Source organism: Carettochelys insculpta, chromosome 28 (assembly GCF_033958435.1).
Source record: "Carettochelys insculpta isolate YL-2023 chromosome 28, ASM3395843v1, whole genome shotgun sequence".
In the NCBI taxonomy this organism is placed as follows: Eukaryota; Metazoa; Chordata; order Testudines; family Carettochelyidae; genus Carettochelys; species Carettochelys insculpta.
This window is the reverse complement of record NC_134164.1, coordinates 1,840,522-1,864,606: the sequence shown is the minus strand read 5'-3', so window position 1 is coordinate 1,864,606 and position 24,085 is coordinate 1,840,522. Positions and strand designations below refer to the sequence as shown.

Below are 24,085 nucleotides of genomic sequence, written 5' to 3'. Positions count from 1 at the left end.
CTGCAGCGAGCGGCCACCTCATTGGCATCAGAGATGTCCCTCTGTGGACGCAGGTAGGCTGTTTACACTGAAATCAGTGTTCCCTGGAAGCTGAGCACTTGGGTGGTCACCCAGGAGAGATTCAGGTGCTGCCCAGCTGTTTAGAAGAGCACCCACAGCTGGCAGTGTGTGTTTCTATGAGTGCTGCACATCCACACATGCCTCAATGCACAGAACAGAATTTATTTTGCCTATGGACAGAAAAAATTAGAGGGAACCCTTCCAGCCGCCCTGTCCCAGCCTGCTGTGCTCTGCTTCTCTGCAGCAGTGGCATACCCTGGGTCCAAGGCATGCTACCATGGTGAAACCAGGCACAGTGGGCTGGGAGAGAGTGGTGGAGTATGGCAGAGCAGAGCAGGCTAGTGGGTCACCCCAGCTCCCACTGCCTCTGTGAGTACTGGAGGACCTGACCCCTGCTGGTGCTCCGCACCTGGTCCCTCCTCCTAGGTAACCCTCCTAGTCCATCCTGGGATGGTTGAGGTGGCTGTTGTGGGGAACTCCCGAAGCACAGGGCTTGGGGCAGCCACCCTGAACCGTCCTTTGGATGGGATGGCTCTGGGTGTGATTTGTTCAACCACAGTGGTTTTGGAAATCAGATCCCTTCTGAATCCTTGCAAGGGAAGCCCATTTCCCAACCCTGGATTTCCTAGAGACAGGGGAATCTGTCTTTCCCACCCCTTCCTCCAGCTCCAGAGCCCCTGGTGCGATGCTGGAGTGGCCTGTGCGAGGGGCCGACTCTCAGAGGAGCTGTGTTTTAATGTAGCAATTTGATTCAATTTTCCACTCTATAAAATTACCCATCACTGCTCGTTGCTTCCTAACAGACACCTTCACTCTTAATTTAACAATCGTATCGAATTCTGCCAGGGAAATTGGAAAAATTTATCACCTGTGAAATTTTATTTTTCCTTGGTTGTATCTGTTTTTGTAAAACTTCATTAACGACGATGACTTGCTGAGGAAATTATCTCCCCCCCACACTTTAAAAAAAAAAACTTGGGACATGAGAAAAAGGAATAGCTCGACCTCAGCAGAGATTGTCATTTGCATAATAAAAAGCACACACCCCCTGGAGATCCAAGGGCTGGGAAAAGCAGAACCTTCCTCCAGTAGGTCTCCTGGGGACATACCTGGCTTGGTTACTCCAGGGTCAGAGTGCCTACCAATCTTTGATGGATCTAGCCTCCCAGTGCCCTGGGGGCAGGGCACAGCTGTTCTCTCTGAGGATTTGCAGCACACAGAGGCTAAGTGACTTGCCTATGGTCACACAGTCTTGAACCTCGTTCTTCATCCACACTGCTGGACCATCCTTTCTCTCTAAAATGTTATTCTCTTTGCAGTTCCCCAATACCTGCCTCCCATAACCCAACTTCCATAGGCCCGGGCACCCCACTGCACTACAAAAATCCCCTCCTCTCCAAAGAGCCCTGAGCAATACTGGAGCCTGGGGGAAGGAAGGGTGCAGTGGTTTTGTGGAGCTTGGTTGCCTAACCATTGCCAAGGCCACAGCCGTGAATGTGCTGCCTCCAATGCCCACTAGACTCATGTAGCTGAGTGGGCTGCAGACCAGACCTGGATCACTCTGCCCCTAGCTCCAGTCCCTAGGTGTGACCATACTGAAGTGACTTTGACCCACAAGACTTCCCTTATGATTCCAGTTCCCCTTTGATAAGACAGGGCCTGTCTAGCAAGAGTTCCACTAGTGGAGGGGGACGAGACCATCTCTTCTCACCCAGACCTGGAAACCGCAAAGGACAATGGCTGCTAAGGGGGGCAGCCCACATCTATACTTCCTGCAGCTGCTCCCATCAGAAGGACTGAGACCCGCAAGCCCTCTTTTGCCTTCTTCTGTCCTCCCTCCATCACCCAGGATTCCTGAGTAGTAACTTCTTCCTGATCACACTCCAACCCATGCTGATGTTCAGCTGAGTTTGCCCCTAGCCGGGTGTGTTGCAATTTGCAGGGGGATGCCCTCAACTGGGGAGCACAGGTGAGGAGACAACAGGCAGCTGTCCTATCTCTCAAGAGCCATTCACCTTGGGCAAGCAAATAAGTGGTGCAGGGGTTGGAGGATGCACTGGCCCCAAAAGGAGGGACTCCCTGATTGAAATGCTTGCCTGTTCTCCTTGTCCTAGCCAGTGTTCCCCGTGAGCTAAGTGCTTGGGCAGGAGAGAGTCTGGTGCCACCCAGTAGATTAGCAGAGCTCCCACAGTCAGCAGTGTGTGTTTCTATTGGTGGTGCACATCCACACATGCCTTGGTGCACACAACAAAACTTATTCCACACATGGATGTTAAAAATTGAGGGAACCCTTGTCCTAACCCACACAGCCACTGTGTTTTCTAGTGGCACCTATTTTGACATTTCCTTGTAGCTGTTATAGTACTGGTGCTTTCTGGGAACCTGAATCACCTAACCATGATGCCCAGCCCGAGTTGCTGGGAGCAGAAGCTGCAGATAATGTCGCACCATGGCACAGTGCACTGTGGGAGCCGCTCAGCTGATCTATCGCTTTCACAATGCTTCTTGACTCCCACCCATGTACAGGGGACTAGGAGGAGAAAATACAGAACCAGATGAACTGGACCTGACCTCACTGCTTGTAAAACATCTGGGCTGCAAGAAGATCAGGGTGTGCAGAGCCTGGGGAAGGTGTGGCCAGGTTCAGGCATTCCAACCATTTGTTGTTGTTCTTGCTCTGGGGAAGGGCAAAGGACTTTTGGACCTGCTGGGCTGACCTAGGCCCCAAAGGAGGATTTTTTTTTTGCAAGCTGTGACAAACAAAGCTCAGAGCGACAGGAGGGCCTTGCACAGAGCATGTTACAAAACCAGCCCTGTTAAAGAAAGAGTTTCACTTGGACTTCAAATGGTCCATTGCCGCAGCCTGAACATCCCAGAACCAGGCATCCGCATGGGAGCCAGAAAATGACATAGAGCAAAACAAGATATAAAATTGGCTTCCCCTGGTTTCAGCAGCCAAGCTCTGCAAAACAAGCAGCCCAGGGCGATGTCCCTGCCCCAGCACTAGCCCTCACCTGGGGAAACCAATCAGCCCAGCCTCTTCCCGGCAGCAGCAGAAAGGATGAAAAAGAAACAGTAGCAGCATATATGAAGAAACATGGGGCCCAATTCTTCCCTTCCCTGCAGGCTGTGGCTTTACTTACACACGTCCAGTGTGCGTGCAAATCTCGCTTATTCCAACTGGGTAGCATTTTTCACCCACTTTGCACTGGTGTGAATGAATGGCTGCTGGACAATAGAGAGTTGGATGTATAAGTTTTTCCTCACACTCATGCAAACTGCTACCAAGTTCACCCCTGCCAGGGTTCCCTCTAATTTTCTCCATCCATGGGCAGAATACATTTTGTTATGTGCACTGACGCATGTGCGATTGTGCAGAACCCATAGAAACACAGGCTGCCAGCTGTGTGCGCTCTGCTAATCAGCTGGGCGGCACCTGAATCTCTCCTGGATGGCTGCCCAAGTGCTCAGCATACAGGGAACACTGGCGGCGGGGCAGAGTCGAGCAGGCTGATGGGTCATCACTCCAGTGCCCACTGCTAGAGTGAGTGCCGGGGGAAGTGACTGCTGGCACCCTGCATGAGACCCTCAAGTAATCCCCTGCTGGATTCCACTAGATTCCATCTGCGTAGTTTTTCCCCTACCAGTATTATGAAAGTGATACCCCATAAAGCCAGGGTCCATGAAGTGAGGTGTGTGACAGTGACTGTGAGAGCCATGTGCTCCGCCTGCAGCCTATTGCAGAGCTGCTACAGTTCAGTTGGCATAGCCTGCAAATTCCAGGCACGCCAGCGCAGTGAGCAAAACTACCCTCTCCTGGGAGACCGTGTGGATTACAACAATCTTGTGGCTCACAGAAATGACAAGAGAACCACACATGCAGCCCACTTACTAGCCTAGGCTGCTCATCGCTAGCAGAGAGGAGCTACAAACACAATTAAATGTCTAGAAAACTTGAGCTCTGAGGGAAGACTGAAAGAATTGGGGTTGTTTAGTTTGGAAAAGAGAAGGCTGGGAGTGGACGTGCTCAAAAGGTTGTTCAGGGAGAAGGCAGAAAAATTATTTTCTTTAACCTCTGAGGATTGGACAAGAAGCAATGGGCTCAAACTGCAGCAAGGAAGTTTTAGGTTAGACATTAGGAAAAATGTCCTAACTGTCAGGGTGGTGAAGCACTGGAATAAGTTACCTAGGGAGGTTGTGGAATCTCCAACACTGGAGATATTTATGAGCACCTTAGATAAACATCAGGGATGATCTAGATGGTGCTTGGTCCTGGCATGAGGGCAGGGAACTGGACTCAACAACCTCTCAAGGTTCTTTTCAGTTCTAAGATTTACACTCTATAAGTGCTGACTTTTATTTTTCCCAGGGAGGCCCTGTCTCCATGCTGCCTTAAGACCCTGTCCTTGTTCCACCTTTTCCTTCTTCCTCTGACTCTTCCCCTGCCTGCTTCTACCCCTCGCTCAACAGCCCCACCTGCCCACTGTTCTCAGCCCCTCCAGGCACCTCCCTTAGCTGATGCACAGATGTGGCTGGTGAGTGCTGAGCACCCAGGGTTTTTTCCATGAGTGGTTGAGCCCAGAACACCCACAGACTCAGTGCTTGTGACCAGTGCTGAACAGGCTTGTGCAGTGTGGAGTGGCAAATGCAGGGCCACTGATGGGGTAGGGGTGGGAAAGGGGACAAGGAGGCAGCTGCACCAGAGCTGGATGGTTAAAGGGCCTGGGACCCCTGCCTGCTGCTGCAGCAGTGGCTAGAATGCAGGACCCTCTAAACTTGCTGCCAGAGTCCTGGCTGGGTGGTCCGGGCAGCACAGGAAGGCTGGTGTGAGGAGGCCAGCCCCAGCCTGCCCTTCCAGGAGGGTCCAGCCTTTCTGTCCTCAGTGCTGAGCAAATGCCTTGGCTTTCATCAGACTGTGCTCAGTGCGTCCCTCCCCTCCGTCCATCCACAAGCCTGTAAGCTACACAGAGGGGTTAGCTGCTCGTCCCCTGGTCCCATCCGGGGTTCTCTCCCTGCAAGAGGAGAGAACACTAAGTCCGAGGGAAACAGAACTGGCAGCCAGTGGGCAGTGTCCCTTGAAGGCTGCTCAGACAGATTTAGATGTTGCACTTGGTGAAAGGGACAGCTTCAGGAGCCTCCCCAGCAAAACCTCTCAGCTCCTATTCACTGGCTAGCCAACAGGAGCTGAGAGATTTTGCTGGGGGCAGGGCAGTTCAGCACAATTTCTCAGCCCCTATTGGCTGGTTTCCAAGCCTTGTGAAGAGCTCAAGGCAGATCCCAGACCCACACTCCCTTCACAGAAAGGTGTGGTCCTTGACTACTTTCCAAAATCTTGGAGTACCCCACCACCCAAAAATAACTGCAGTCAGGGCTCTGTTGTGCACAGCACTGCCCATCTACGCAGCACAATACAGCCTCTGTTCCTGAGCGCACCCAGGTGAAAGAAACAACAGGTTGGCACGGTAAACAGAGGCAGAGGAGAGTAGCTGAGCCAAAGTTACATGGCAAGTTGGCGGCACAGCAAGGAATAGAATCTGCCCAGTGCTCTACAGACTGCAGCCGCCTTAACACGGCTGCCAAATTGCTGCACATGGGCCCTGGGGCCCGAGCTCTTGATCTTTTTATTGTTGCCTAGTAGAACTTCCTGGAATATTCAATTTAGTTTTTAAATCACTAAAAATAGAAAGCTCCAAAAATAAATAGAAGGAAACAAGGACCTAATTTTCATGCAGTGCTCCTAGCTTAAGGGGCAGATGGACCAGTGGTTGGGGTTGGGGGGGAAAGAGACAATGGCAGAATTGTTTCCCACTCGAATATTTTCCAACTTTCTCAAGGAAACAGTAGCAGCTCTTTAAACCGGAACAGGAGGAGAGGAAGCTGGAGCAAAGCAGGACAGGGTATAAATCAGCAGTGGCAGGAAAGCAGCCGCTCACCCCAGGATGCTTGTAAATATCAGTCTTGTTCCCCAAGTTGGAACAATTGTCAATGGGGCCATGCGGAGGAGGTGGGTTCATCTCCACCACATCCAGGGGTGCTAACAGCAGCTTGTGTCATGGATGCGCTTGCACTTTCTAGCCACCTTGCTGATCGAACAGGTGAGGATGCACAAGCCTGCCTGATTCCATCATGGACAGACTCACTCTGGTCCAGAAGGGCATAGATCTGAGGAGTTACAACAAGCCAGCTTGGGAACACAGTCTCTTGCCAGCCTGGCTGTGTGAATGTCAGGCTCTGGGACAGATCCCACTGGGCTTTTTTAGTGTCAGGAATAGCGCAGGGCGCATGGCCCTTCTGAACTGTCTGGCTTTACTCTGGAGTCCCTGAGCTGGCTGCTACACCTGGATTTGCTCTCACACCCACTGGGAGGCATTACTGTATGTCTTGAATGTTGCTATTTACGGCCCCTGGCAAGACCACAAGCTGCATCACAGGCTCAGCCAGGACTACTGTGATCCTCTCCTGCTTTGAACCCAGTCATCTGGGTTAGCTTAGAGCAGGCACCTTGATTTCAGAGGCTCCAGAGAATCCAATGCCCTGGGAGCAAAGGGGTTAACTCTTGTGATGGAACAGCGTTGCAGGATATCCTTGGGTCTTGCCAGGGTCCCACACCTCTCTTCTGCTGGAGAAGTTATGGTTGCCCTACCTGCAACCTATCTCCCTGTCCCAAATATGGAACAGGGAGATATGGGGGGAGAGGCAGCTCCTCCCACCTCTGTCAAGCCCCAGGGAGCTGGGAAGGAGGCAGCAGCTGCCAGCACTCACCAGGAGCTCTGGGGAAGCAGTAGTCTCTGGCTCTGCCCTGAAACCCTGGGAAAGCTGCAGCTGCCAGCCTCCCTGGGAGCCCCAGGGAAGGGGCAGACACCAGTGCTCTCTGGGAGCCCCAGGGAAGCCACAGGGATACGGCAGCTGCCCACACTCCCCCTGGCTTCCCCAAGGCTCAGGGAAGTGACTTCTGCCAGCAGCTGTATCTGGGCAGCTGCTGGTGGAAAAGGTCACAGAAAACAGCCTGAACACAGGACAATTTAACCCTTTTTAAAAATAAGTCAAGACACCTTTTTGGCATCCAAAATACAGGACTGTCCCACCCAATATGGGACAGATGGTCACTCCAGCTGCAGGGCATCCACTTCTGCCAATCTGGGCTTGCTGGTCAGTCCTTTCCCCCTTAACCATGGTCAGGGCTTCAGTCTCACTGGTGGGAGGGGAGCTCAGGTACACTTCCCCCACTACCATCTCTGGGAGACGAGACATGACATGACATGACATGACATGACATCACATCACCCATGTCCTCACTCAATTTCTCCCCCTCCCCTGCCTGGGACAGCTTTTTAAGCTCTGCCAGCACTCTCGCAACGAGGTCAGCTGGCCCTCACTGATTACCTGCTTTCACTCCCTACTGCCTCCACCTGGCAGCTTAACTGGCCCTTTCTGTTCTTCCCCTAGCCCAGGCTGCATCCTGAGCTGCCTTCCACCTGTCCAGCTGGTATCTGCTGGCCTGGAGCTGTTCCACCAGATGGACCAGAGCTGGGAAAAGCCACTTTGATCCAAACACATTATGTTGGGTAGAAATGTTCTAATGAAACAGCCACCCTCCTCCCAGCGTGTGGGGGAATGGAAGGCCCCCTGCTGCGCCTGCAGCCCCCTGCGACCGCTTAGTGCATTTCTTCACTGCATTGCCTGATGGCTCACCTGGTAAAACCTCATAGATGTCCTCATCCTCTTCCCCATTGGCTGCCACCGCAACTTTCTCCTCTTCCACTCTGAGGGCATTGTTACAGGATTCAGAATGTCGTGAGTCAAAGCCATCAATGTCATCGTAGGGCTCTTCTTCCTCCTCTTCTTCCTCCTCATCGTAGGGGATGGTGAGGGAGCTCATGTCTGGCCGGGGGAGATGGGGAGGAAATGGTAAAAGAAAGAAAGGAATCAAAGGAAAATAAATCATGGTGTTAAATGCGTGGGCTGAAATATACCAGGAAAGTCAGGCTACTCATCCCCGCAGCACTCATCACAAATCCCATTCTCCAGCACAGACTAGTCTGGACCACCCCACGTACAGCCCATGAGTGTCTGGATTAATGCACACATTAGGAGTACATGGGGTGAGGGTCAGGAAGAGGGATGAGAAACACTGGGGAAAGGGAGGGAATCCCAGGGGGAAAAGCTATGCTGCTTCTCACACAGGAAAATGGGACTGAGGGTTTCTTAATGAGCCTCTCTCTCACCCAGAGGCAAAGGAGGATGAGGCCTTTGTGAGGGACCTTGGGCCAAAATAAGTGGGAACGCCTCCCCAGCATTTTTGCCAGGGAAATGGGGTCAAAGTGCAAAAGATTGTCCCTTCTGCTCCCTCACGTTCCTTCCAGGACAAGCACCTCTCCCTCACACTTGCTCCCTGTCAGGAGTGCTGGGAAGGCAGAGTGGGTCAGGGTGCAGGAGCCCCCATCTTCCTAGGGTCCCTTGCAAGATTCGCTCTATTTTTTTCCAGCCATGGGTGGAACAAATTTTGTTCTGTGCACCGAGGCCTGTGTGGATGTGCACCACCAATAGAATTACAGGGTGCGGGCTGCGAGCGCTCTGTTAATCAGTGGAGTGGCACCTGAATCTCTCCTGGGCAGCTGCCCAAAGCTCACACGGAACGCTGGCACCTGGGCACAGCCCCCATTGGTTCGGAGTCTAATCTGCCACTGCCCAGAGGACACACTGCTAAGGAGACTGACCCCAACATAGCACAGAGCAAAGGAAATGTAGACAGTGGACTTGTCACAGAGATAGAGATGAAACTGACTCACCAGCAGGGCCAAGGTTTTAAGAGACAGACTGGACTGTCTTGTAGGGTACATAAAATAAAGCAAAGCCACCTTCCCTGTCTAGGAGATTTCCACATCTCTGGCTAGATTCAGACTTCTGCTAAACTGATGTAAATCTGGTGCCACTGTGGTGAAGTCTGAGAAGTGACCTCAGATTTCCAACAGTAAAACCGAGGTCAGAATCTGGCCCTTTGTGGTAAGCCACAGCATGAATTCCAAATAGTTTTTGAGCCCTACTCAAGTGCATAGGAAGCTTCTGTCAAAAACAACTCACAGGGGTTGGCTCTCTCCATAGCAGAGACAGGGAGTGGAATTGGCGGTGCTTGTACCTCCAACAACAGCCTTTCTCTCCCACAACAGAAGACCACAGTCCAATAATCATGGCTAGATGACTGGGCCCTTTTCCTCCATACTTCAAGCTCCCTCCTGCTACTTTTGGTCATGGTAGCTAATGGGGGAATGGCTGGAGATGGTCAATAGCAGCTTTGCCCAGGGATGACTTCCTACACACCATGGGCAGTGCCAGCCCCAGGAACTGGCCAGCAGAGGGTGCCAAAAAAGCAGGCAGCCAGCATCCCACTAAGAAGACAACAGGTCGGTGAATCCTCTGTCATCACAAATTAGGTTTTTAATCCTCAATGGGCTGCCTTGGTTGCCTCTAATTTTTCACATCTGGGCAGAATAAATTCTGTTATGTGCACCAAAGCATGTGCACCACCATTAGAAACACTGCCCACTGTGGGTGCTCTGCTAATCAGCTGGGTGGCGCCTGACTCTCTCCTGGGCAGCTACCCAAGTGCTCAGCTCACAGGGAACTCTGGTCGCATCCTGTTTGTCATTATTCCTTTTGACTCCTTCATTTATTGTGGAGACGAATGTAAAGGCATCAGTACTGGGAGAGAACTGCAGTAGAGTGGAAGGATTTGCTAGGAGTGAAAGAACAGGACCAAGAGGGGAGATGACTATGTTCTAAGCAGTGCTCCCTACCACCCCGGGTGAGAATAATTTTTTGGTGTGCACCGAGGCATATGTGGGTGTATACCACCCACAGAAATATATGCTGCCTGCCATGGCTCTGCTAATCAGCTGGGTGACACTTGAATCTCTCCTGGGAAATCATCTGAGCACTCAGCTTACAGGCAACACTGGTTCGAAGCCCAGCTTCCCAGGGGGAATACTGTCTGGCTTTACAGCAGGGGGCTAAGAATCAGGACTGCTGGTTTTTTTCCCTGGCTCTGACATTGACTTGCCCCCTGACTTTAGATATCTCTAGATGTTTCCATCTGTGCAATGGGAATACCAATAATACAGATATCCCCCTGGAAGGTTGTGAGGTCTAATTCCTCAGTAGTTCTCAAGTTCTTTGAGATCTAGCGAGGGAAGTGGTGGGTGGCCAGTGGAAGTGGCTAGGGCAAAGCTGTCTGCAGACAACAGCCCCGGACTCTCTGCATGAACTGTAAAGTCAAATACATTGGCTCCAGGGCTACTCACCCTTTAACAAGAACTGGATCTGATCCACCCAGTCTTTGGCCTCCGCAGGACTGGAAGCTGTAAACTAGGAAGAGAATTCATTTGTTATGCCATTAATGTCTTAAGCAAACCGTGAAGACAAACTGCTAGAGCAGGGGCCTGGGATTCAAGGCTCCGGGATTCTCTTATTGGCTCGGGCAACTTATTTAGTGGTACAGCAGCTGACTTGGACTCCTGGATCCTATTCTTGGGCCTACCACTTACCCCGGGGGTGACCTCGGGTCACCCCTCTATGGCTCTGTTTCCCCATCTGTAAAAGTGGGAGGATGCTGCTGACCTACCTGGAGGATGTCAGATTGGATTCATGATTCAGGTGATTTGAAATCAGCAGAAAAAAAATGTTCCAAGTAGTGATATGACTGAGACTCAACCACAATCCCAGAGCCAGCCCTCTCGCTCCCTCCAGAAATTCAGGGATGTTCAGCTTCAAAGTTTATGGATCGTTTCTATTATAGCCATTTCTAGCCTTGCCCACTGCAGCAGAGGGAGCTGGGGACCAGGCTCAGCCCCTTCCAGCCAGTGTGAATGAGGTTTGCAACATTCCTTTTACCACTAAGCTTCCCGGACCCTGTTTCTTGAGCACTTTGCAGCTTGTGTTTGCATTTGCTGCTGAGTCAGATGAGGACAAAATGCTTTGGCCCTGGTTGTGTTTTACTTCCGCTTTGTATTGGTATGAAGACCCACAGGAGATGCAAAGCTGCAGAGCACCAGACTCTCCGGGTGGGAATAGAGGTCAGTGTCCAGGCCTGCTCATAGAGGTGGGCAGGGAGCTTAAAGGGGGCCCAGCAATTCAAGGGCCCAGCAGTCGCCAGAGCCCTGGGTCCTTTAAGTCACCGCCAGAGCACAGCACTGGAGGAGCAAAGAGGGTACTCAGGTCTCATTGCGCAAGCCCTACCCCTTCCGCCTCTGGCCCTGCCCCTTCCAGGATCACAGAGATGCCCCCCCACTTTGCCCAGGGGCCCAGCAAAGTTTTTGGCCCCCATCAGTATTGCTCAGCAAAGCAGGGCCGATTGGACACTGTGCAGCAGGTCACAAGAGATACTTGGAAAGATTTCAGTCAAGATGAGCTTTCCAGACAGACATCAGCTTTCAAGAACAAGAGGCACCAAAACTTTCCAGCTTTTTTCTCTGGCCATGGAATCGGGACTGATGATGGGGACAAAGGTCTCAGCCCAGGCAGAAATTCAGACAATCCCCAGATCTGGCAGACCAGACAATAAATAGCAGAAATGCTACCCGGATAGTCCCTCTAGTTTTTTTTCATCCGTGTGCAGAATAAACTTTGTTACAGGCATGTGCAGATGTGCACCACCCGTAGAAACACATGTGGGTTGCTGTGAGCACTCTGCTCATCAGTTGGGTGGCATTTGAATCTCAACTGGAGAGCTGCCCAAGTGCTCAACTTACAGGAAGCACTGGACGCTAGTACACTAGGTACAGGGAGTTGTACCATACATGCAGAGTTCTCATGCTCAAAGTGGCTGGGGAATCAGAGAGCCTCTAAAAAGGACCATTTATTCTCTGGATCCTACCTCGTAGCTGCGTTTGCCAGGGCAGAGGAGTTTGAAACAGGACTCTTTTCGGGAGTCTTTGCGCAGGTGAAAAGCCAGCTGGGCCGTGTATTGCTCAATGGGGAAAGCATCTTTTGGCTGTTTGCCTACAATAATAAATAACAACACTGGCATTGCAGGGCAGCAGCACCTTTCACTGAAGGAGCTCAGTATGCTTCACAGAAGGTGTATTACCTTCATTTCACAGGTGGGGAAACTGAGGCACAGAGCCATGCCCTGCCCAGAGGTGGCTCATCAAGTTCAGTGGAAAGAAAGATCTTAAGCTCCTGATGTTAGCATCTGTATCCTCAGGAGAAGGGTTGTAGCATCTTCCCTGTTGGGCAAAGAGCCAACAAAGCAGAGGCCCTTCTATCAACCCTTGTGGGTCTGTACCAAGAACGGAAAGGTTGTCAGGCTCACACAGACACACAAGGGCTACGTCTACACGTGAAGCCAACATCGTACCAACATCGAAATAGGCTATTTCCATGAATAACGTCTACACATCCTCCAGGGCTGGCAACGTCGATGTTCAACTTCGACGTTGCGCAGCACCACATCGAAATAGGCACTGCGAGGGTACGTCTACACGCCAAAGTAGCACACATCGAAATAAGGGTGCCAGGTACAGCTGCAGACAGGGTCACAGGGCGGACTCAACAGCAAGCCGCTCCCTTAAAGGGCCCCTCCCAGACACAGTTGCACTAAACAACACAAGATACACAGAGCCGACAACTGGTTGCAGACCCTGTGCCTGCAGCATGGATCCCCAGCTGCCACAGCAGCAGCCAGAAGCCCTGGGCTAAGGGCTGCTGCCCACGGTGACCATAGAGCCCCGCAGGGGCTGGAGAGAGAGCATCTCTCAACCCCCCAGCTGATGGCCGCCATGGAGGACCCGGCAATTTCGACGTTGCGGGACGCGGATCGTCTACATGGTCCCTACTTCGACGTTGAACATCGAAGTAGGGCGCTATTCCGATCCCCTCGTGAGGTTAGCGACTTCGACGTCTCGCCGCCTAATGTCGAAGTTAACTTCGAAATAGCGCCCGACGCGTGTAGCCGCGACGGGTGCTATTTCGAAGTTAGTGCCACTACTTTGAAGTAGCGTGCACGTGTAGACACAGCTAAGGTGAGTTGTCCTGAAGCACAGACCTCTGGGTACTTGAGCAAATACATTACAAATGATTATTCAGCTGGTGAAGAATTAATGGCTTCGGGAATAGGAAGAGAAATTATTTAACGAGGATAACAGAGAGAAAGCTGTGCTAGTCTATATACTATTAAAACAAAAAAGCAGTAAAGTAGCACTGTTGCTACTTTACTGCTTTTTTATTTAATGAGGGGGTTGAGAATTTGCCTTGTATACTAATTGGACCAGATCCTCAGCTGGTGTGAATGACCAAGGCTCTACTGCTGTCAACAGACCTGTGTCCAATGTACACCAGCTGCAAACCTGTCCCATCCTTTCCTTATTGGAACTGGCAACTACCTGGTCTATTTTTGTGCAAAGGGAGAGAGCACAGCTAGAGGATACAGCACAACACCAGGGTCTTATTCCTGCTTTTGCCACCGATTTGCAGGGAGGTGTTTGGATCCGTGCCTCAGTTTCTGCATCTGCAAAACGTGGGAGGGTGATACACAGAATCATAGCAATGTGAGACTGTGATAGGTCATCCAGTCCGCTGTACTGCGACAGGACTGTCTGTGTAGTTACCTATACCAGTGCTCAGAGACCTTTAGCACATTGTGGCACACTTCTTTACTCATTAGAATTTCACAGCACACCCTCTCTCACTCTCTCTCTCTATACAGACATATATATATACACCCTTCCTCTCCCCAAAAGCCAGGCACCCCCAGCAACCCCCCTCCCATAACCCAATCCCCTTCCCCAGCACCCCCACTCTAACCCAATCCCTCCCACTCCCCCTGGGCCAGGCATCCCCAAGCCTCAACTTGATGCCTGCAACCCACCAGAGCTGCTGCCGCCACCACCACCACACACTGGGATGTATGTGCAGAGCATGGGATGGCACTCCTGGTGCACAGCTCTGAGACACACCTAAGAATCCTGGCTCCCAGCCCTGCTCCACTCTAACCACTAGACTCCCACCCGCCCCCAGGGGCAGGATAGAACCTGAGACTCCCAGCTCCCTGCTTTAACCACTAAGCTAGACTCTCACTCCTCTCCCTGGGGTGGGGGTATAGAACCCAAGAGTCCTGGTTCCCAACCTCCCTCCTCTCACCCACCTCTGGGGGTGGGATAGAGCCTGGGGTTCCTGGCTCCCTCCACTCAAAACACTAGACTCCCGCTCTCTTCTGGGGCTGGGTGGATAGAACTCCAAAGTCCTGGCTCCTAGCTCGCTGCTCGAACCACTAGGATAGACTCCCACCAACTTGGCTGTAGCTTTCCCCAAGCCTGGGGCTCAGAACTGGACACAAGACTTCACTGCTTTTCAGTGCTGAGCGGGAGAATTACTTCTTGTATCTTGTTTACAACGCTCCTGCTAATACCTCCAAGAATCACATCAACACGGTTTGAACTAGCGGAAAGTTGACGACTCATATTTAGCCTGCGACCCGCTATCACTTCTGGATTGTTTTCTACAATATTCCTTCCTGGGCAGTCGTTTCCCAGTCTGTATTTGCATTGTATTGTATCTGCAGTTGTTCCTTCCTATGGGTAGTACTCTGTCCTTTGTCCTCATTGAATTTAATCCTATTTATTTCAGATCACTTTTTCCAGTTTTTGGAGATTATTCTGAATTTGAATGTTGTCCTCTGAAGTGCCTGCAACCAGGCTTAGGTTGGTATCATCTGTGGACTTTACAAATGTACTTACTTTGGCACTGTCCAAATTATTTCTGAAGATACCGAATAACACCAGTTCAGGACAGATCCCTACAGGACCCCACTCGATAGGCCCTTCCAGTTTGCCTGTGAAACATGGAGAACCACTCTGGGTAGCTTTTTTGACCAGTTGTGTGCTCACCATATGAAAGGTTCTCCTAGGGTATGTTTCTCTGGTTTGTTTCTGAGACAAAAATCAAAAGCTTTACTATGTTTGAGGCGGCTCACACCTACAGCTTCCCAGCTTAGCCACAAAGGTTGTTAACCTGTTGAAGGAAGCCTAATGAGGTTGCTTTGACATGATTTGTTCTGTGCAAATCCATTTGGACTGTTACCGATCATGGGATTTTCTTCTAGTGGCTTACAAATGGATTTTTTGCTTTGTTCTATTATCTTTCTGGGTGCCAAAGTCCAGCTGATGGGTCTCTAATACCCTGTGTGGTCCTCAATCCCCTTTTTAGAGATAGGCACCAAGTTTGCTCTTTCCTGGTCCTCTGGGATCTGTCCCATCCTCGGTGAATTCTCAGAGATAACAGTGAATGGCTCAGAAACGTCTTCAGCCAGCTCCTTTGGCAGTCTGGGATTATTTCATCAGGCCTTTCTGACCCCAAAATACCTAACTGGCCTCCGTCATTCTCAACTTATGCTCCTGCTTTTAGCCTCAGATCTGTCCGCCTGACACTGATGCTCACTATGTTCATAGATGCTCATTCTGTGAGTGCTCCAGGGTGCTCAGTGTCCACTGGCACCCTCCTCTCCTCCCCACTTCTTCAGCCCCTCCCACCTGCTGATGACCCAACCCATGAACTCCTTCCCTGTCCTCCCAGAGGTTCCTGCATGCACCTGTTCTGCAGCATGCAGGAAGAAAAGGGGAAGAGCGTGGATGAAGTGTGGGAAGAGGCTGGGAGGAAGTGGAGATTTTGGGGGAAGGGCAGGGCTAGAGGTGGAAGAGGGGTAGGAAGAGTCAGTAGGGCAGGCCCAAGGCTGAGGGGTGGAGAGCACTTGGTCATTCTCTCCTTTCTTACTGTAAAACATTTCTCCTTTATGCTCCTAGCTAATTTAATCTCATTTTCTGCCTTGGCCTTTCTAATTTTGTCCCTACATGATTGCATGTGTTTTGTTTTTTTTTTAAAGTCATCTTTTGTAATTTGTCCTTATTTCCACTTGTAGGATCCTTTTATGTTTCAGGTCATTGAAGACTTAGGCCAGGGTAGTCTGTTACCCTCCTTCTGTTTTCTATACAGTGGGATGGTTTCCTTTGGTACCTTTAATAATGTCTCTTTAGAAACAGATCTACCCCGGCAGGCAACTAGGGCTGTAAAACTTAATTATTAATTTTTTCAACATGTGCTGAGATCCCGCAGAAGAAGTGTGCTAGAGAAAGACAAAGCCATTCCTGTCAGCGCTGAAGGATTTTAATCTTGTCTGAAGAGCCGAAAAGTTGTCATAAAACAAAGAATACAATGTGTCTGGTTGCGCGTGCATTACTGTGGTCAGCATGCAGCATTTCCAGATGGACAGAACTGCATAACAAAGCCCATACATCTAGCTGCGCCAAACTCTGTTGGAGGTATTAGCTGTGTGTTTATATGTACCTGATGGAGCATAACTGCAAAATATTTATATATACTGACACATGGATTATATGCAGTCACTTGGGGAATTAAAGCCCTGCTTGCGCCTAATGAACAACTTGGTTCAGCATTTTATTTAAACACGGTTCGACTCCCATGTTTCTTGTCTTTCATTCTTCACTAATAAGTACACTGAAATCAAACATAGCCACGGTCTTTCTAACAGTGTCTACAGCTGATGCCTCTTTCAGCATCAGCATCACTACCCTCCAGCACATCCTAATTATTTGCCAGCTGCATGAAATGAGAAGTAGGAGCTTCACGTGCGAAACTGACAGTTGGAAGCAGTGGACTCTTAAGGGCTGAGCTGTGACGTGTAAGAAGAACTGCACATCCAAACCCCTTAGGCACCATTGCAAATGGCAGCCAACACCTTGTTTTGTGCAAACTGGAGAGGAGGAACTTGAAGTGTGGAACTCACTACCACAATACAGCCCACAGGCGAAGAGCTCGAAGCAGGGTTAAATCTTCTTCCAAAGATTAGTGATTTGTATGACTGATGAGAACATCCACAGCTACGTAAGAGGGAATGAAACACAAAAGAGATAACAACCTCTCCGCTTCACAGCGTAAGCCACAATGCATCCCCTTGTCACTACTTTAATACAAATCTCAAAAAAATGACAGGATTCAGTATAGCAAACTAAGGAATGAACTCAATTTGCTGGGGCCATATGTGTCCCCCGAAGCCCCAGGGAATGCTCGGAAACTATCTCCCCATGAGACATTAGTGCTAAACAAGGACCTGTCCTGGCTTGTCCCAGTCCACTTGAGCTCCCAACACCTCAAGCTGCTTGGAGAATGCAAGGCAGGTGTTTTGCCACCTACTTTTTTCATTGGCATAGTATAAAAAGGTCCTCTGGGTGAGAACACACCATCGCTTCTGCCACTCTGAGCTGAAGAAACCGTGATCTGCGAGGAAACACGAAACAAAGAGAGGAGATTTTACATGCACTATGGGTAAGGTCTCAGGATCTCTTTTGTGTATGAACAGTCAGCGTAAGTCTTCCTTCCCTGCCTCCCCAAATTTAGCAATCCTCAAACTGAGCACTTGATATGGTGCTGATGCCCCCAGATCCTACCCCACATCCTTGACCCCCAGGGGCACACCTTCACTGGAAAAAAGGCACATTCTTAACTCAGTTTAGCTAACACCTGGTAACTAACGTGAGATTAAACTCCCACTTTTCTCCCTAGTGACGACACTGTTTAATCTAATTTCTGGGCTTTGCTCATTGAGTAGAATGACAACCTGCAAAGTTGTACCCCTCAAACAAACCCTGAGAGGTTCCATGCACCCTGCCTTGCAGAAAGCTTTTTTTTTTCCTGTTTGTTCTTCACATTCAGGATAATCAAGAACTGAAATCTTATTTACCCGATTTTGGTTGGAGAGTTCTTTGGAAGACTCCTATTACAGTGGAGTCTGTCAATGATGATCTTTCCTTCCACGGGCTTTAGTTAAATACAGTGAGTATTAAGCTTGAGTAAAGGCTGGGCTTTTCCGAAATGTTCAGAGTGATCTAGGTACATAACTCAATTGACTGCCAATATTACTCAAGCTCGTAAATCACTTTGGCACTTTTCAAACTCCCACCCAAGGTACATTATAGCTCTTGACTTAAAAGTCTTTCCCTTTTGGTTTATCAGGTGTCATCTTGGAATCACTGCTGTCATACGCTTATTAAGTTCTCCAGTCGTCCATAGAGCCTTCCAGAGAAGACCAGATTTGAATTTGCGAAATAAAACACAAAACAGAACACAAATCTCTTCACCCCCACAACCACCACCCCACACTCAGAATTATTTATATAGCATTTTTAAGGAGTAAGAATCCAGCTACCCCTTGTTATGGGTCACCTGAAAATTGATTTTTTCAATTGTTACCTCTGGACCTCTTCTCCAAGTATCCTTGCTTCAAAACGTTCCCCAGCTCTTGAGCTGGTTTCTGAAGGGCGTCATCCCACTCTAAAGAGAGCAAAGCAAAGTCTCTTGAAATACACAAAAGATTTCCTACCTGCAGGCAGTGCTCTGTTTCTGCCATGCATAACTGCAGACACCCGATTTGCGCACAAACATGTATGCAGCCAGCATGTGCACACACATGCATAGCCTGGCCTCACATATGAAACCGTCTGTATGCATCACACCCAAATGGGATACTCTAGCCCTCTGGACACCAGCTAGTGCTTGAAGGGTCCAGCCTAGAGTGGACATTAGCCTTTATCTGTAAGAGGTGCACTGAGAACAAGGCTTGCAAAGAATATTGTCAGACCAAAAATTTTTGAGGTTCTGAGATGCCCATCCAACAGCTCCACTAGGAGACTTTAATTTCACTGGCTATGAGGGAAGCAGGACAGGGGCAGAAAGTGGCAGAAACACAGTTAGGGAATTTCTTAGTGGGGCGCAGGGCAACCTGTACCAAGTGAGCCCTGTTCACCCCTTCCCCCCAAGCATCTCCCCTGCTCTGCCCCCTCCATCTCCACTTCTACCCTTTCCCCTAAGCTCCTTCTCCCGAGCTATGCGAGCCAGGGGATGAGCTGGACAGCCTGACATGGGGCAGAGGGAGGGTCAGCCCTGCCTCATTCACTGTGGTGATGGCATCTGGAGCAATCCAGCAGCCTGTTCTGCCCTGCTGTCCATCTCCCAGCAAGGTTGCTTTGTTTCCCCATGGCAGAGGGAGATGGAGCACCCTAGCCCCAGTCTGCTCCCTCAAGCCCTGCATCATTCGGGGGGAACAGAGCAGGATGGGGAAATAAGCCCAGTAGTGAAGCTGAGTGCAGCTGGCTGGAAGATGGATGTGGGAGCACAGCAGGGGTGGGGTGTGTGTGAGGGGCAACCCCTGTTGCGCCAGCTCCCCAGGTAATCCCCCAGACCACTCTGGGCTTGTGGGTCCCATCCATAGGATGGCTGAGGCTGCTGTGCAGATCCCCCCAAAGCACAGGGCCTGGGGCATCTGCCCTGAACCATCCTATGCACAAGACAGCTCCGGCCATGGTAATACACAGAACAAGTCTGCAGGGTGAATTTGACAGCGGAAAAATGGGAAGAGCTCTGGGTGACAACTGCAGGATTCACTAACAATAGGGCAGCTCATTCTGACACATTAGTATGATGCAGAATTCCCACCACTGGCCACGCACACCAGGGTCAATAGCCACACCTAGGTTCTGGGGCACACACTCCTTTATTTCAACGCCCACCTCCTTCTGTCTCAAGTGCATTTCACTGTGTCCAGCCCTGTAGTGCATCCTTGGGGCACCCAAAATTTACAGCCCTGAGCCTCTCTGGTGGGATCCAAAACAGCACCTTCACCTTCTTCATGGCCATCGTAAGCAGGCAGCTCTCTTTGGGAGCGCTGGCTTTCACGCCAAAGAGTCCGCTGCCCTGCACTTTGCACAGCCACTTTGCCGTGGTGTAAGTATCTGCACGAGGGGCAGGGCACCAGGAAATTGGCTCTGGTGATTTCAGGGACATCCCTCATTTAGGGCCTGATCCAAAGCTCAACAAAGCCAGCAGTTCCTCCCTCGTGCTGTGGGTCTGGCCCTAGTGACAGCAGGATTAAGCTGTGCTGCAGTCCCCCTGGGTCCGGCCCCACGCTGTGCAGGCAGAGACCATCCCTGTAAGCTGACGGCTGGGGCGCTGCCCAGGAGAGACTAAACTGCCGCTCAACTGATTAGCAGAGTGCCCACAGCCATGCACCATAGGCTGCCTGTGTTTCTATTGGCTGCCAGCCCCCACCTGCCTTGAAATATTGAGTAGATTTTCAGCCATCAGTTCCCATACCAGCCCTCCTCCATGCACAGGACTTGAGAATGGTAGTGGCTGGCACAGACTGTCTGTGAGCAGCTAGTCACGGGGGTGCCTCCAGGATAGCTCCACATCACAGCTGTGGGGTCAGGGCCACTTGCAGCTTCACTGAGCCAGCAACTCAAGATACCCTTCCTCCCCACTGCACAAAGGGTCTGGGAGCAGAGACGCTCTTCTCAAGCACTAACTTGCCTCCAATGAGAGCTGCAGGGGCAGGGAGGAGTCAGCAAGTTGTGAGACACTTTTGCCACCTGGCAGGATCAGGCAGGATCACGGCCAGCGGGGACAACGACCATCATCCAGACCTGGGGTTCTCAAACCATGTGCTGGGACCTCAAAGTGTGTCACGACCCCATTTTAATGGGATCACCTGAGATGGTGTTAGACTTGCTGAGGGCTGGGGCCAAAGACAGACCCCCATCACTCAGGGCTGAAGTGGGACAGCTTAAGTTCTGGGCAGCAGGGCTCAGGTTACAGCCCTCCTGCCTGGGCTGAAGGAGCTCTTGTGTTTGGGTCCACCCGCTAGGATGGCGGGACTTGGCTAAAGTGTGGGGTCCCCAGGCTGAGCACCCCATCCACAGTTGGACGTGACTCTCATTCAGCAGGTAGAACAGAAGGTTTATTAGGCGACAGGGACACAGTGTAGAACAGACGTGTCAGCACAGAAACCAGAAGCAGACAATACAATAAATTTTGGGAAGAGGGGGTTCAGAGGGGTCCCTGAGCCAGGGCCTGGGCCCTTCTTTGTTCCTTTTCAGACAGACAAGACTGACCGCCTCTTGACTGCCGAGTTCCAATTTAAACCAGCCAGGCTCCTGCTCCCTCCTTTGTCCTGTTTTCCAGGGAAGAAAGGTGTCACCTGGTGGCCTAGGTTATAAAGAGCTGGGACTTCCATTGTTCACGTGTGAGAAGTTATTAACCTGAAACTTCCATTACCACTATGTGTTGATGCTGTGCTTAGGGAAACTGAGGCACGCACTTGGGGTTACTACAGGGCATTAAGGAAATACATGCAACCTAACTCAGGGAATAAATCCGCACACACCCCACTTTCTCTGCACTCTCAGAAGGGGGTCACAGCACAATGAAGTTTGAGAACTGCTGATTTACTCTGACCTCCTTCATCTCCCAGGCCACAGAGCCTTATGCAGAGACTCCAGCACCCAGGCCAAACCCCGCTCAGCGGTCGCAAGACTTTCAGAGGAGAGGCTGTGCTTTGCATGGTGCTGTGAGACTGACCAGACTGTATCTCCTGCCCCCAATCCAGCCTGCTCAGGAATTCCACAACCCCAGGCCTGCCACTGAGAATACCCCCTTCCCTGCTTTGTGGCTTAATAATTTGTGCTGATCTACAATAAAAAAATGACTCGCTAAATGCTGCTAATCATCTCTCCCGTGCCTGAGCTTGGTAGCCTTTTAAGTATGAGTTACTTCCCAGAACCCCAGCCCAGAAGGGTTGCTCCTGTTTTCTTAGCCTGCCTCTCTCCCAGCCTAATCCATCCCTAGTGTCAGTTCCCTCTTTTTCAGATGCCTTTCGTTTTTGTGTTTTATAGTTTGCAAACTCTGGGGCTGCTATGATTCCCCAGCCCCGGCTCTGGGGGCAAACCCCAGGCATGAGAGCAGCACCAAATGCACTAAGTCTGACTTTGTACAAACATTTCCACTACATGCACAACACTGTGCTTGCTATTGCTGGGAACCAGGGCTGTGCACAGAGGCAGATCTGTAACAGGGATAGAATCCTCATTGTGCCACTGAAGCCACTTTACCCTAGTATGAAACTCCTTCTGGGGAGAGATCAGCACTTAAATTCTAGTTTGAGGGCCTGAGTGGTGCACAAACCTCACACAGGCCCTCTGTCCTGGGGATGAATTTCACCCTATTAAGCAGACCTGGAGCTGAGCACAGATCTGGCCTTTCCTTGTGAAACAGAATGTAGCATGTGAAAACCAGATTCACGTGAATGTTTTTCTTGCAATAACCTGTGGAACTCACTGTTGCAAGATACTGCTGAGGCCAAGGGTTCAAACACAGGAATGGGCATTTGTTTGGACAACAAAACTACCTCATGGCATCCAAGTAAATATTAGCAAATGAATAAGAGAGTGCTAGGAGGGAAACAAGCTTCAGGGTATAACCCGACAAAAACCATTTGGCATCCAGTGGAAATTCACCATCTTCCTCCAAAGCAGATTGCATCAGGTATTGCCAATTACAGGACTCTGGAAGGAGTCCAGTGTAACAATTCCTGTGTTCCTACAGTGGGACATAGGGTTTTGCTGCAGGTGCCTCATTATTGTCACATGGGTCGGCTGAACAGATCTCATCAGACTCCACCACTTTCCCAGAGATTGGGGCTGTTCAGAAACAATGCTCCATCTATTTTTGTCATCCATGGGTGGAATACATTTTGTTATGTGCACTGAAGCATGTGCAAATGTGCACCACCAACATAAGCATATGCTGCTGGCTGTGGGCACTCTGCTAATCAGACAGGTGGCACCTGAATCTCTCCTTGGCAGTAACCCAAGCGCTCAGCTTACAGGGAATGCTAGTCAGAACCCTGGGGCAGATGCCACCAGCGCAACCTCTCTGCCCTACATGCCATTAATGCCGCACCTTTAGTAACAGGCGCACCACAGGCGTTTCCTTTTAACATCTGACTTGTTTAAAAAGAAAGAGCCTGGTAAGCAATTTCTTTTAATCGGAATCCAGGTCTCTTTTGCTAATGCAGATCTGAATATCATTTTATGGGACATTTATAATTATGAAAAGGGCCAGCGCTGCCTGGGACACAGGGGGAACCTGCACATATGAATATTACATTAGCATGCCCAATGCCAGCTCACTGATCCCGCTGGCAGGAGCATAAAAAATGCTTGAGTGAAACTTTTTATTTAGGCGTTAAGATTCCCAGCCCCAGCGGGGCGACGCAGGCAGCCCCTGTGAGATCCCATCAGTACCAGCATTTGAATTGAATTACCCGGGGGGGGAGGGAGGGGAGGCAGGAGAGGCGAGCGCTGGCTCACTTATTTAATTTCATTTACTTTCGGTACATTATCAGCATGGGGCCTCCCTCAGCCCCGCCAGCCTGCAAGAAGCAAGGCTACAGAGAAGGGTTGCCTGCATGCTCCAGGGACCATCTGCAAGCTACTCAACTTTCCTGTCTGTTCCAGCTCTGTGTGCTGCTCCTTCATGGGCAAGCAGCACTCATGCTGTCTTTTTTTTGAGGTCAAGGATGACTCCAGGGAGCTCTAAAGGCTCCATTCAAACACCCGCAGCAGAGGCAGGAGAGAAAACAAGGCAGCATGGCCTAAGGGACTGAGCACAGAGCTGGGAGCCAGGATCATCCACGTGTAATCCAGCTCTGTCACTTGTCTTGCTGTATCCACACTGTGCTCTTCTGCTCTGCATCTACCAGTTATCTCTTGTGCTAGATTGTAAACTTTTTGGACCAGGGACCATATTCTTGGTGCTTGTTTGCATAGAACCTAGTGCAGTGTGGGACCTAGTTCAGCCCTGGGGCTCCTACACATGACTGCAATACAATTAATAAACAATAATGCATCTCTTTGGGTAAGACACACTGCCGTTCTGTGACTCAGTTTCCCCATCAGTAAAACAGGAATCCTACTTACCCTCTTTTGTAAATGCTACGTGAATGTAAATGCTACGCTGCTTAATTTAACAACATACCCACATGTTGTCAGGATTAGGCAGCTTGCAAAGAATTTTGGAAACATCTGAAGAGCTTAATGCTGTTACGACTGAAGCACACAAGACAAATATCGCTGTCAGACCCTCCCTGCAACAAAACTCATAACATACCCACAGCCTAAGATTACAT

At 50.4% G+C, this 24,085-nt stretch overlaps 1 protein-coding gene across 1 annotated transcript in view; it reads right to left on the bottom strand.

The window, feature by feature from the left end:
- The window catches only part of SKAP1 (src kinase associated phosphoprotein 1), a 227,651-nt gene that overhangs the window by 38,464 nt on the left and 165,102 nt on the right, over positions 1-24,085 (bottom strand). Inside the window, exons 6-10 of the mRNA XM_074979091.1 lie at positions 18,316-18,396; positions 17,260-17,343; positions 11,930-12,054; positions 10,359-10,422; positions 7,753-7,941 (exon numbers count right to left, since the gene is read on the bottom strand). Coding sequence (XP_074835192.1) covers positions 7,753-7,941; positions 10,359-10,422; positions 11,930-12,054; positions 17,260-17,343; positions 18,316-18,396 — 543 coding nt within the window. The remainder of the gene's footprint in view (positions 1-7,752; positions 7,942-10,358; positions 10,423-11,929; positions 12,055-17,259; positions 17,344-18,315; positions 18,397-24,085) is intronic.